The 14,975-nt window shown below is 37.7% G+C and overlaps 1 protein-coding gene across 1 annotated transcript; it reads left to right on the top strand.

Moving 5' to 3' along the window:
- The first annotated feature begins 5,103 nt into the window (after positions 1-5,103).
- Positions 5,104-13,266, top strand: LOC133423168 (suppressor of cytokine signaling 6). The gene is made up of 3 exons (XM_061713312.1): positions 5,104-5,266; positions 5,826-5,892; positions 8,219-13,266. Exon 3 carries the CDS (start codon positions 8,345-8,347, stop codon positions 9,953-9,955), a length of 1,611 nt encoding a protein of 536 aa, XP_061569296.1. The 5' UTR covers positions 5,104-5,266; positions 5,826-5,892; positions 8,219-8,344; the 3' UTR covers positions 9,956-13,266.
- The last annotated feature ends 1,709 nt before the right edge of the window (positions 13,267-14,975 follow it).

The following is a 14,975-nucleotide window of genomic DNA, read 5'->3' as shown; positions in this document are numbered from 1 at the left end:
CTACCTACCTTCTTATCAACCCCTAACATGGCAACAAATACTAAGATGAAGCAAAAATGAAAAAGTTGGAGAATGCAAAAGTTAGATCAACTTTATCGTCCACCAGGTCATACTTGGTTTGCATATTCTCCCTGTGCTTGTGTGGGTTTTCACCAGGTACTCAAGCATCCTCCCACGGCCCAAAAACATATGTTTGTATGTAAGGTAAACTGGTAATTCTAAAGTATCCATGGAAGTAAGTGTGTGTGGCTGTTTGTCTATTTGTGGCAGTGCCGTGGACTGGCATCCTGCTCATTGTGTACCCCTGCCTGTCACCTGAAGACAGCCAGGATAGACCCCCATGACTTCAAGTGGCAAGTGAAGAGTCACCCAATCGCTCACTCAAGCCTACAGAGGACTGGTGGAGAGCATCCGCATCACTGGCATCACTGTCTGCTCTGGGAAAACCACTCAGACAGAGAAGAAGGCTCTCCAGAGACTCATAAAGACTGCAGAGAGAATAATTAGGACTGATCTTCCAACAGTAGACTTCACATACACACAACGCTGCAAGGAAAGAGCACATAACATTATCAGAGAGTCATCACTCAGATCACACTATCGTCAGACGCAAACAATGAGAATACAGTCTGAGACGGAGCAGAGCGCACAGTTTGATCACACACAACACGCTTCCACAACTTCTTTCCTGCCACAATCAGAATGGAAAGGACTAAATAAGTGCTAACTAAAATACACACAATAGCTACCTCCTCTAGAACTTCAATATATTGTAATCACATGCACAATATTTATCAGATTATAGTCAATTGAATGGAAAATAACAGAGTGCAATATAAACTGTGTGAATTATTGTTCATTTAAACAGTGTACGGTAGTTCTTTTTTGTCTGCACTTTATGTTTTACTTTATTTTATACGTCATATTGACTTTATACTTTATTTATATTTTTTTATATTCATAGATACCTTTTGGTTTGTTTTTGGTGGTCTTTTACGGTCACAACAATGTTGACTCTGATTATAAACTGCACAAGAATTCCTTATTACCCACGCAGGAGTATAAAGCAAATAAAGATCTATCTAAGTAGTTATATGCAATTTTAGACCGAGGGATGGATGGATGGATGGATGGATGGATGGATGGATGGATGGATGGATGGATGGATGGATGGATGGATGGATGGATGGATGGATGGATGGATGGATGGATGGATGGATGGATGGATGGATGGATGGATGGATGGATGGATGGATGGATGGATGGATGGATGGATGGATGGATGGATGGAGTTTGAAATGCTTAAAGATGCTCAGCAAAGATATTCCTCCCTTTACTGAATCAACATTTCAGAATCAGAATCAGAAACAAATTATTGCCAAGTAGTTTAACACACACAAGGAATTTGTTGTGGTGATTGGTGCAATACAAAAGAACAAATAATATGAAAAGAAAAAATGTACAACATGTTGTTTTTTAAGTGTGGGAGTAATGAGTCTGTGCAGAGGTGACCTAGGATGTGCGTTAATGTGACGCATAAGGTCAGAAGTTTGAAATTTGTCTGTATTACCATTAAATAAAAAAACTACAACATATGAACATATTTTGCATTGTACATGGGGATATATTTTCCAAGTTGCTAGCAGATACTGAAATACTAAATACTTTTATTATTATTATTATTATTATATGATGAGGATTATTATTATTATTATCATGAGATGGAAACATTTATTTTCTCAGGCACCGCCACAAAAATATTCTAAGTTTATTTTTCCTGAAACAAAAATGATAATTTTTTGCTGGCATTTCTTTCTTTAGGGCTTCCTACAGAGACAGAGATAAAAACACATTTATACAAACTGCTTGTGGAGGAAATACAATACAATATAAGAAAATAGAACGTATTTCGGGAGGTATCGTGAACAAGAGACACACACACAAACAATAAGGTAAACATAAATAAAATGAATAAAAAAACAGTAAGGCAATTTAAGTCAAATAGCATCGACATTTCAGAAAGAGATTAAAATAAAAGATACTTTAAAGCTGCACAGTTTCTTTCCCGACATTTCACCCATTTGGAACAGATGCAAGTCTGCGACTGGGAATTTAGTACATTCTTTTTGGTTATGCAGTAAACTTCATACATACTGGAAAGGTATTTTCCATTGCTTCTCTGTGGCTTATGCAAGATGTTGGGGTGCTCGGGGCAACTACCCCTTTGTCTTTTGCCAACAAATATCAGAAAAGGGCTGTTCTATTTGGAACTGTGATTTTAAAAAAGCTTATCCTCCGCACTTGGAGGGCAGACACTGCACCCACATATGATTTGTGGCTAAGAGCAATGGCAGGTAAGCTTCACCTGGAGAGACTGAGACTTTGTAGCGAAGACAGGGAAGACATGTTTAAGAAAATGTGGGCAATGCAATGGTTTTGAAGAAAAGACTAATGTATCAATGGGAACCTCCTTGCTGTGTGTACTACTTATTTTACTTTTTACTTTGTACAGTTTTCTTTAATTATAATTAGTTTAACTCTTCCGGACCAGCGCCCCCACTTTTTATTCATATTTTTTATGTGTTGTGTGTTTTTTATATATCGTGTTTGATTGTTTGTTTCACTGTGATTGTACGTGTTTGACTCTTTGTGCTGCCTCTTGCCCAGGTCGTCATTGTAAATGAGAAACTGTTCTCAATTGACTTACCTGGTTAAATAAAGATTAAATAAATAAATGAAATATTGTAGTGATTGTGATCGTGTATTTTCTTACGAGATGTGCTGAATCTGTTCAAGTTTTGTTTGTTTTGAAGGTGGGGGTAGGGTTTTTCTTTTATCTTTTCTTTTTTCATTTGTCTGTTCTCTATCTTTGGAATTCTGAAAAACAATTTTTGATTTGATTTGATTTGATTTTTATTTTGTACATGTAAAAGAACAAAACAAAGAATTTCATACTTTAACACTTAATATCTTAATTTACATGTGCAAAAAGGAGTAGGAAGAAGTGTAAAACTTATTTAATCCTACCCCCATTCACTAATAATTTATTAACAAGTATTTATAATAACTAACTATACTATAATTATACTCACACACTTACCTATACATACATACACACACATAGTTGAGTTTTTCCTATATATTTGTACACACATATTTGTTTTAAAACTTGTTAATGTTTGGACATTGTTTTAATTCTGAATCCATTCTGTTCCATAGTTTAACTCCACTAGAAAATCTTTTCATTGTTGTTCGTGTTCTGCGAGTCTTTAAAATTTAGAGTACCCCTTAAATTATACCTCCCCTCTCTGTCATAAAACATTTCCTGTGAGATGGTAATAAGTTGTTCTTAGCTTTATACATGAATTGTGGTGTTTGGAATTCCACTATGTCAAAAAATTTGATTATTTTAGAATTGAAGAATAATGAATTAGTGTGTTCACGAAAACTGGCATTATGAATTATTCTGATGGCTCTTTTCTGCAGTATAAATAGTGGTTGCAGTGAACTTTTATACGTATTTCCCCGAACCTCTAAACAGTAACTTAAATAAGGCAAAACCAGGGAACAGAACAGAATGCAGAGTAATTTGTTTTCCAGGAATTTTTTTTTTCTTTGGCCAGAACTGAAATGCCTTTAGATACTTTGTTGTGGATGTGTTTAATATGAGATTTCCAGCAAATCTTGTCATTTATAATTACCCCAAGAAATGTAGTTTCATGTACTCTTTCTATGTTTACACCCTCAATCTGTACCTGTGCTTGATAGACAACAAACATATTGTTATTTGACTTAATTTTTATATGGAGATATATTTGTGTCTTAATTATTCAATAAAAAAAAAGATTGCTTCAATCAAAAAATATATTTTCAATTAAAAAAAATGTTTACTTCAATCAAAACAAATTATTTCAATCAAAGAAAAAAAGTGTTTGAATGCAAAAAATATTTGAGACTAAAAAAAATGTATTTGAACACTGTTTTTCTTTGATTGGAAATGTGAACTTTTTTTGTTTGAAGCAACTTTTTTGATTGAATCAGTGTTTTTTGTGTTTGGGCCATATTATGGGTAGGACATTCGCGTCTTTATTATTTAATCAAAAAAGAAGTTGCTTCAAAAAGAAAAAAATATTTTCAATAAAAGAAACTTTTTCAATCAAAGAAAAAAAGTGTTTGAATGCAAAAAAATATTTTCAATCCAAAAAAAGTGTTCAAATGCAATTTTTGGGGTCTCAAATATTTTTTTGCATTCAAACACTTTTTTTCTTTGATTGAAATCTTTTTTTTTGATTGAAGTGAATTTTTTTTTAATTGAAAATATATTTTTTGATTGAAGCAATCTTTTTTTTTATTGAATAATTAAGACACAAATATATCTCCATATAAAAATTAAGTCAAACAACTGCAAAAAAGTATTAGCTGATATATCAAAGTAGCTTTTTTTTTAAATATATGTTTATTGCTTATTATATGTTTATGTTTGTTGTTTATCAAGCACAGGTACAGATTGAGGGTGTAAACAAACATATAAGAGTACATAAAACTAAATTTCTTGGGGTAATTATAGATGACAAGATTTGCTGGAAATCTCTTTTTTGATTTAAGCAATCTTTTTTTTTATTGAATAATTAGCCATATTATGGGTAGGACATTTGTGTCTTTATTATTTAATCAAAAAAGAAGTTGCTTCAAAAAGAAAAAAATATTTTCAATTAAAAAAAAAATCACTTCAATAAAGAAAAATCACTTAAAATAAAAAAATATAATATAAATATAAAAATAAACTTTTTCAATCAAAGAAAAAAAGTGTTTGAATGCAAAAACATATTTTCAATCCACAAAAAGTGTTCAAATGCAATTTTTTGGGTCTCAAATATTTTTTTGCATTCAAACACTTTTTTTCTTTGATTGAAATCATTTTTTTGATTGAATAATTAAGACACAAATCTACCTCCATATTTTTATAGAGACAAAAACACATTTGAAATCATTTAAAAACCATGGTAAAGAGGGCTTCATTTTCTCCACTTCACCAGTGTGTGAGACGGGGGTCCCGCGTGGACGCGCCGCGCGAGAGCATCTCCCAGAATGCACCAGCAACAAAGGAAGAAAGAGCTGCAGCGCTAGCAGCTCCAGGTGGAGACATGTCCCACTAATGTGTCCCCCAAGCAGCCGATACCCGCCGCTGTGTTAGGAGGACCACCACATCCGACAGCTCTATCATCCCATATACTCGTCTTTGCCACAAAGGCGGACTGAAACGAAGGTAATCGTGATGTTTATCGATATAAAACGCTACCAGAGCGAGCTGGTTGAGGTGGACGGCTAGCTGTGGCTAAGCTAACGTTAGCCAACACTCGTCTTTCACGGACGTGTTTTCCCAAGACCCGAAACCTCTGTAATCTCCCCGCGAGTACAATCAAAAGAGGCCGGGTAAGAGACTTCATAGTGTTCGTTGTTAGATTTGTTAAGGTGTTGTAAATTCACTTTTACAGTGGGTCTGCTAGCAGCTATTTAACAGCAGCGTTGGGAGCAGCTAACAATGTTGCTGCTTGTTCCCCTAAAAATATACACTGGACAAATTAAAATACACATGGGGGATTTCTGCAGAGAGATGTTACTGTGAAAACTAGAGAGTAGCTGAGCTAAAGGCTGTTGTCCACCCAGGCCTGCCAGGTCAGGATACCTGATAACTTTGATTCCCTGCACATCGTTTTCAGCAGCTGCATTTGTTTCTCTGGCTCCAGATTCACGTGGAAATTAAAAAGTCAAGACTGCTTTTTAAATGAGCTTTGTTTTTATTGTTTTTTTTCCCCCCTCAACAGCAGATGAAAGGTGGAGGAGGTGGAACTTGACCCAACCAACTGAGTCACCATTTTCCTGCAGATAATGGTGAGTAATCAGATTGCAGCTGTCTTGATTATCCAGCAGCTTTGTTAGGAGCTTAAAGTGGGATGTCGCTTACATGTATAGTCTTGAACAACCATTGGTTCTTTAACAGTGGAAAGACAGTGAGAATTATCTCATAAAAATCATCATTTAACTTTGAGAAAAACCTATTTTGGTAAATAAACAAAAATTTGTCTATGCAGGTACTCAAAGTAGATTCAACGAGTGTGATTTTTAACATACTGATGTTTTTACACATGATCATTGGAGAATTTCAGTAGGGGGAAATAATCAGCAAGTTTTCTCTGCAGTTATTGTTCATATAAGCACTTCACAGTTGAAATTAGTGGCAGAAGATGTGGGCTCAAAGCTAATCTAGAGGATGCAGGGCATGGTGCAAATACAACACAGTGGAAATTGTTGTGCTTTGCATATATATCATTGAACTGGAAAACCAGGGCTTTTTTCACAAAGGAGACCCAACAAATTCTGAGTTCAAATACTAACGTCGAGTCTGTAAACCCTAAGATGACACGAGTTTCCGGTTTCAACGCGGGCAGTTAGTTCTGTCAGCTCTGTGTATGCTGACTGTGTTGCATAAAGCGATCATCATTAGAGCACTGATACCATGATTCACCACAGCAATATAAGATATCCTCCCACTTTTTTTCGTGATAAAATTGAAGCTCTTATTGCAGTAAATTTGAGCCCATTTTGCTGCAACAAAGTTACATGGAAAGAGGCTGCATGGGAGAAATTGCACAGTGAGTGGATGCGTAATTTAAACATTAAATGCCTACATTCCACTGCCTGTGAGTGACAGGTAGTGGAATGTAGGCATATTATACCCAAGATGCACGTTTCATTCTTGCAAGCAGGTGAAGATGAAATATAGTTCAGACCCGAAACTCGAATGTTAAAGGCTCATGGTTGTCACCCACTTTAATTTTTTTTTACCCTAGAAAAGCGGGGGGGGGCAGTTAAAGAATGAATTGGGGACATCCTAAAGGACGGTCCTTTACAGACAGAGCTCGGAGCAGGATGCTATTAAAAAACATTGTAAATTATTGCTATCAATTTTTAAATCATGTAGGCAACCTGAAGTTTTATTTATTTTTTATGCCACTTATTGGTTTGAGTCCAAGAAAATGCTGCTATGACTACCAATAAATAAATAAAAATCAGAAAATGCTTGAAAGCCAGGGCCACTTTTCTTACATCTTTGTGAACCATTTTCTTTTCCATAACCCAGGTTTGGCATTCTTGACAATATAAAAACACAGAAGGATAAGATCAAGTATTTAGGCAATGCACCGCCCTAAAGTCATTGGCGTGTTCTGAACAACCTATTCTGAACTCAAATATACTTTTCCAATTCACGTAGCATCTACTTATTTTCTTGCTCTTAGATTTATGAGAATAAATTAGTAAAATGTGATATTGAAAAGGATTTTTATTTATGATTTTAAGTAGTCTGTTTAGTCCAGTAGTCCAATCAAATTTTAAACTTCTTACATTTCTTAGACACTTTCTTTGAAGTTAATTAACCCAGACATTCTGACATTAGAACTCAAATAATACATTGAGAAATAGACTAGTATACTGGTATATCAAATGTTTTATTTTCAGCGAACATCAGAAAGCTAGACAAAAATGTTTTGCATCAACATACCCGGGGGCTAATACGACTGCAGACAAATGTCTCCCTTTCGTGTCTGCATACCGTATCTCATTGTCACCAAACACTTGTATTTTGTTCTCTTGAATGTGCCAGACTTTAACCAAGCTTCTTATACTGCATTTTGTCGTCTAAAATCTTTTGAAAGTCCTGATGTGCACATTTTGATGCATGGTAGAACAGCCCACCCCTATTTTTGACGCTCCTCAATTGAGTGGAAGGCGTTTCGCAGTCAGGTCAGGGTTTGTTTGGTATTCATGCTTCCATTTTTGAACTGCAACTGCCCAAAGAAGCCCATAGCTTCTTGTAGTTGGAATTAAGTTTGAGAAATCAGGCTTTTTCTGAAGTGTTAAAATTTGCATCACCTGTTTTACAAACTAAAGCCTTGACATGCTAATCATGTCTGAGACCTTGATAAAAGTTGAGCTCAAATCTCTTTTGACCTAATCCTTCAAATGCCAATCTTTTTCTTAATTTTCACTCTGAAGTTGCAAAAACCAGATGAAATGTCACACCTATAACTGTTTAAGTCCAAGATGCTCAAACTTATTTGGGCTGCCATATTTCCATATTGTTAACATAATGTTAATAGACCATGTATAATTACTTGTATCAATACCAACACATGTATTGTTTTTTTTTTTTCTGCAGGGTTTAATGGCTCTACTGTGTGCATGATTTGTTTCGCGTGGCCTGATGGGAGGACATTGTGGATAGTACTTTCTTCAGGATACCAAGAGAGTCATCCCATGCCCCCATTTTGGAGGGCTTATCAGAATGAAGAAAATAAGCCTTAAGACCATCCGCAAGTCCCTAAATATAAAGGGCAAAGAGGACGGCGACTTTGTCATGCTCCAGCAGCCTCCCGTGACTACAGAGTTTTCTAAGGAGGAATCGCTTTTTGGAGGCTGCTATACCAAAGAGCTGTCAAGCTGTGATCTTGGTGGTGAAGAGGAGAAGGGAGGCCAGAATAAGAGCCGCTCAAAGAATGAGGGCCTGATGGGATCTTTGAAGAGGAGGCTGTCAGCCAAGCAGAAGGTGAAAGTAAAAGGCGGATCCTCGGCTATATGTTCAGCGGATGATGATGACACTTTCTCATCCTCATCTGTGCCCATAAGCTGCAATGAAGTGAAAGCACAGAGACCCCTCAGATCTGCATCGTTGTGGAGTCAGCATTATAGTCCCTCGCCATGGCCGTTGCGGTCAGTCAATTCGGAGGAGGCGTGTATCAAGATGGAGGTTAAGGTTAAAGCCATGGTTCACTCTCCTTGCCCAAGTCCAAGCTTGAATGGTGTTCGGAAAGAATATAAAAATTTCCAGATGGAAGGACTCTTTCAGGATCAAGCCGAGTCCTTAAAGAATATCCAGCAACCACAAAATGGTGAGCTGCATCTAAATATTGATGAACATGATGTGCCTGTGGTGCTGGGGTTAACACCCCAGGACTATATCCAGTACACAATGCCTTTAGATGAGGGAATGTACCCGGAAGGGTCCCACTCCTTCTGCTTAGATACCTCTACACCCATGGAGGTAGGGACGGAGGCGGACAGTGGGTCCCTCCACGCAGACCAAGGACAGGAAGAACATGATTTGGTCAGTGGGATGCCTCCGGATCTTTTCATGGACGCCTCAGTTAATAGTATTCTTCTTGGTTCTTCTGGTATGATGCTCCAAAGTTCTAGAGCAGAAGTCCCGCCCCCCCTTTCCCCACTCTTGCCACCGATGGCAAGTAATGGACATATACCTAGGACTTTTTCAGGCTTCAGTTCCTCAGACAGCCAGGTAGCTGAAAGAGTAAGACACCACCTCAACTTTGACCCAAATTCAGCTCCCGGGGTCAGTAGGGTGTACGATTCGGTTCAGAGCAGCGGGCCCATGGTCGTGACCAGTCTGACGGAGGAGCTTAAGAAGCTCGCCAGGCAGGGCTGGTACTGGGGTCCAATTACAAGATGGGAGGCGGAGGAAAAGTTGGTCAACTTGGCCGATGGTTCGTTCCTGGTCAGAGATAGTTCAGATGACAGGTACCTGCTCAGTCTGAGTTTCAGGTCGCAGAGCAAAACGCTCCACACCCGCATTGAACACTCCAATGGACGCTTCAGCTTCTATGAGCAACCCGATGTGGAGGGACACACATCAATCGTTGATCTAATTGAACACTCTATCAAAGACTCTGAGAATGGAGCCTTTTGTTATTCCAGGTCTCGCCTACCAGGATCTGCAACTTACCCTGTCAGACTAACCAACCCAGTGTCTCGGTTTATGCAAGTGCGCTCCCTGCAGTACCTTTGCCGCTTTGTCATTAGGCAATACACACGAATAGACCTGATTCAAAAACTGCCCTTACCCAACAAAATGAAAGATTATCTGCAGGAGAAGCACTACTGAGGACACAGCAACAGGACAGTGGTAGCAATTTGCACTTTTCTGTTCAGTTAAGAGATTTTAACAAGGTTTACAGACGACCACGGTTTTGAGATGATCAGTTCCTGTATCTCTTGATTTGTGTCTAGATGACCCTGTCACTTTTGGTCCTCCATTCCACTGTTCTGTGTGTGTTTTGCTGGATTTCAGAAGGCTCTACTTCCTTAAATATAGGCCAGCAAATAATCTATTGCAAAAATATAGCAGAGGTGCACAGCTAAGTAAACTTAGTTGAATTCATCAAGTGCAGACATTAGGCTCTGGCCGTGTATTGTTTTGTACACTATCCAGCTGCGCTAGTAAGACAGGTTTTAAAGTTTGATCAGTTGGAGAAACGAAATTCCACAAGTCTAGTTATTTTTATCTTCGGTGTGCATTTCAGACATGAATTCAACATGTAAAGCTATTGCAACATCTGATTTTAAGGTTTCTGCTGACTGGACAATTTTGAACATCATTTGCAAATCAGTTTACGAGTGTTGCCATCTTTCTCAGAGCGATCAGACAGGATATTCTGTATTCATAAACTGCAGTTAAAATACAGGCAAGGCTTTATATTTGGGATTATAGCTTACTTGCACCGTCCTTATTGTCCTCATATGACATGTCTATTCACTTATTCTTTAGTACTGGTATGGTACTGGCTAGTTTGAATGTCATGTTCGATACTTGTAGCTGTACTGGTGCTTAAAAAGATGGATATCTATTAGTCAAGTTCTTAGACTAACCAAAGCACCATCTCGTGTTTTAGAGCCAAGGAGTAACAATATTGGTAAAACTGTACATCAAAAGATGTCCAAAATTTGCTGGTCTCTCAACGACTTGACAAATATTTCAGAGAAGTAGCTTTAAATCGTATGCCTGCATTTAGTCATTATGCATTGTTCAAGCCTAAAGGTACTGAAAATGCTGGATTTTAGTGTCCTCCTATTTCTAGAAATGGCACTAACATGATGTATAAACCTTTTCAAAATGTGTTAACGTTGAAGTTGAAACTTTCTGTATTAGGAATGTCAGCAAATCTGCACCTCAGCTCAGGCCTAACAATGTCTTCACTATCTGTAATGCTTATATCTCCATGTAGTAAAAGGCTTTTAAGACTGTAATTAAAAGCCGCTGTTGTTACTCTGAATGAGAGGATGTCACGGTTGAAAAGGGGGAGAGAGTTTGGCTGTGGTGTTAGAACGCAACTCTGAGTAAAAGCTGGTTTAATGCGCAGCTGCATTTACCTTTTGGCAGTCTGTATGTAGAGAAAATTGCCCTGAGTTACTCTATAACTTTAGAGCGTATCTTTTGAGTTGGTTGAATCTGTATGTAGAGATGGGCTGCGACTCGATGCCAGAAATGAGCTGGACCCAGATCAAAGAAATTGAAAGATGGTGTGAGCTTATAGGTAAACAGATTTGGGAAACCCTCGGTCAAGGAGTCATCTCCAGTTTTTGAATGATGTCAAGGTCACAGAATACGACAAGTTAAATCATAGCTGCATGACATATTTAGTGTAATATTGGTTCTGGAAACATTCTTTATTTAACAAAGCATTCAGTTTAGGTTTTTTTGTTTGGTTTTTGCCATTGCTTTTCCTCATTGTTCTCGGTCTCCATAGAGCTGCACTACCCTATGTAATATCTCTCTACTGGGCCGTCAGGGCCGAAGTAAAGGGAACAGCACACAGTATGCAAGTGCTTTATATGGATACTTGACAGGGAATTGTGTTTTCACATGAATGAGTATCCTTTTCGATATCAGTGTCCTTAAAAGTATTTGGGAAACGGTCTTGGGCCACTTGGATAGGTTGTTGGAACGTAGTTGTAGATTTTAGCTGAAAACAGTGTCTGGGGTTTCCTTGAATCTAGCACAGCAGGATTAGATAGGAACTTGGAGAGGTGTTGCATGATTAAAGACTTAGCATTTTTAAAGCTTTTGAGTTGTATAGGAATGAAGGATTTAAATCGCGCATTTGGCTGTGTAGAGAAATGTTTTTATGTGAACATGGGCTGGACATTCTATCTACAAAAAATGTAATTTTTTTTTTTCTTTTTTAGAATTCTCGAGTGATGTATTTTTTGTTTTGTGATATTTGCCATCTGGGGGATGGGGCTGTACAAAAGGAATGTACGCTTGTTTGAGGTATCCATTTTATCCGCCTGCAGATCCGTCAGAGAGCATGGGAGACAAAAAACTACATGGACACAATATTTGCACTTGAACATTTTTGACATGCTTGGATCCTCTTTCCTTCTAAGAGTTGGCCTTCAGATGGTGGTTTATTTAAAAAAAAAAGAAAGAAAAGAAAAAGAAGTCATATGTTTGTCCTTATGTATTCATATAACTGTAAAATGAGATCAAGGTGGTTTAGTTTTTGTCATATCTGGGAGTTAAAGGGCAAGGCAGACAAACTTCATTTCAAAGCCTCTGCTAATTCTAATTAGCTGTCAAGACATGGGATCACGGCAAGAATGTGGATGTACATTTAATTTTACCCTTCTTTTTGTGCGTGGATGTGTATCAGTTGAAATGTGAACGTAAACGTAGTGTTTATAATACAGTGTTCTTTTTTTTTTATTGTGTTTCCATTTTGATTTGAAGGTTTTCATCAGATTTTTTGACATGCAGAAGCCTGTTTTACATGGTGTGGCGCTGTAAGTTTTCTGAATATCTGTTCTTTATTCAGCATTATTGCCTTCGATGGTCGAATCCAGAGGTTGATGCTTGTTCACACTGCTGAAGCTATTTGAATTAACAGCTGTTAAGCACTTAACAAGCTTCAACTTTTAAACATTTTTGTTCTTTTTTTTTTTTTTTTTAATGTTTTCATCTGGGTGAGTAAAGGTAAATGTTTACAACACTGTTTGGACATACCCCTCTCTCACAAACACTTTGGTACAATTTTAAAATGATTTGTTATGTGTTTTACACATTTGTGCTGCTTATGGATATGATTGCCTTTCCTGTGTTTAACTATGGGGAAATAGAATGTCACCAATGTAGATAAATGTACACATAATGACTTTGGTTATCATCTTGGGAGAGCAAAGAAGATTTGCAATTTTGTTAATGACTGTAGTCGGTTAAAAGAGAATTAGTAGCGATTAGTAGAAACTCTGTAGAATTACCAGTTCACTCCAGTTTACATTGGTTGTCAACTTTCCAAAGTAGATGGTCTTTTTGTATTTTCTTTTTGGAAAAAAAATATCAAGTGATTTATTGCACATTTTGGATACAGTTCAAGAGTTTTTTTTGTAACTTCCAATTATAAATTATAAATAAAACTATATTCTAAAAAAGCATGTGTGTGTACTCTAATGAAATGAAAGCATCTACACTCACGTTGTGTGGTTAGATTCAGCTCCGTACATGCAGTGTGTGCAGGAGGGGACAGCTTGGATGCAGTAATGCACCTGTAGACAGCCAGATCATGCTTGCGTCTGTATTAGTGATTGAAATCGTGGAGGTCTAGAGGAGAGTTTCCACAGAGAGTACAATGTGGCAGCTAATCCCAGAGCTGTAGTTGCCTAATTTACAGAGACAATTTGGGAGGTCTTTAAATACAACAAAGTGAAACTGAGACTCTGGGGAAAGATTTACCACGGCACTACCATCCTTTAACTTTGAGAAGACTATGGTCAAATGCAGAGGGAGTTCTTTTGTTGTACTGGGAGAGGATAAGATGGAAGTGGGGTAATGGTTGGAGATTTAGCCATGGATTTACTGAAACGTGATTCGCATGATGATGAGCAGGTAGACTTTAACTGCTTTGTCAGCCCTCTCCAGACATCTGAAGTGAAGAAACACAGCTGCTTACTCTCAGCTCTGTTCAGTATGATTTATTCATGGCATCCACCAGTGGTCGCATGTCATATTGAGATGCCTCCATCACAAGATGACTCTTCTCTGCTTTCACCCCCGCCCCCTACCCCGAATTTGCAAATCTTCAGACTTTGTGTTCAGAATTTGCCGGGAGAGTTTTTACTTTGCAGAGTTCAGCTTGACATTAGATGACATGCCCTCTCTGCAGTATTGGACTTGTCTGCAAATGTGATATTTACCTTGCTGCCTTTTGCACGGGCTGTTGCCTGCTTAAACAGAATGCTTCATTTTGCTGCAGTTGCTTGGAAGGCAAGCTGTCACTGGTACTGTTTTGGCAAACATTTAAATTCTGGGGGGGAGGATTTTGCACAAACTTTAATATATTTTTGAATGAAAATGTGCAAATACATTTGCGATTGTGATTTGGAGCATCTAAAGGCGAGGCTATGCCTGATCTGCACTCATATTCTTTTAGAGTACCTGAATTCTTTGTTTTGTTAATATTCGAGGAGAATGCATGTCACTTCAAAAGGAATAGTGGGAAGATTATGGCAGTACATTACTTTTCCCTGACAAAGTAGATGAGAATTCACACCACTGACTCTTTTTTTTTTTTAGGGCAAAGATGGTGCATGTGTGGGGGCGTGGAGGAGGGAGGGGAACATTTTATATATTTAAATGGTTTACAGTTTTACTGTATTCAATTACTTGAATTGTCCAGAAAAAAAAAAACCTGGAAAATGTCATTTGTTTATGGGCTCATAAAAACCAAAGCTGGTGTAAGAAGTGCATATATTGAAGTTAATGTGACAAAGAAATCATTAGTTATGGAAGTTGCCAGACATGCTGGGACACTTTGTAAAGTTTGTCCAAGTATTTAATTGCAGGATTTATATCCACCCATGGTTACTTTCTTATGTACACCTGGAATGTATACAGGCCTAAGTATACGAGTACTCTTGCCTCTTTATTGGAGCTTCATTTGGTACATCAGGTGTACCAAATGAAGTACTGGTGACTGTCTTTTAAGAACATCTGAAGCAGCAGCATCCCTTCAGAGAAGGTCTTGCTTATTTAAGCAAGACATGGGGAAACTTAGAGGCTATATGTGTTCACAGCAGGCAAAAGGTCATTTTGAGACCACGTTTTATTATATTGTAATGCATTAAACACA

This window comes from Cololabis saira, chromosome 22 (genome assembly GCF_033807715.1).
Source record: "Cololabis saira isolate AMF1-May2022 chromosome 22, fColSai1.1, whole genome shotgun sequence".
NCBI lineage: Eukaryota > Metazoa > Chordata > Actinopteri > Beloniformes > Belonidae > Cololabis > Cololabis saira.
The sequence above is the reverse complement of the archived record's forward strand: the minus strand, read 5'-3'. Positions and strand labels throughout refer to the sequence as shown.

Bases quoted from the DNA above. Each gene is read 5' to 3' on its own strand.
- LOC133423168 (XM_061713312.1), top strand. From the start codon at position 8,345: ATGAAGAAAATAAGCCTTAAGACCATCCGCAAGTCCCTAAATATAAAG.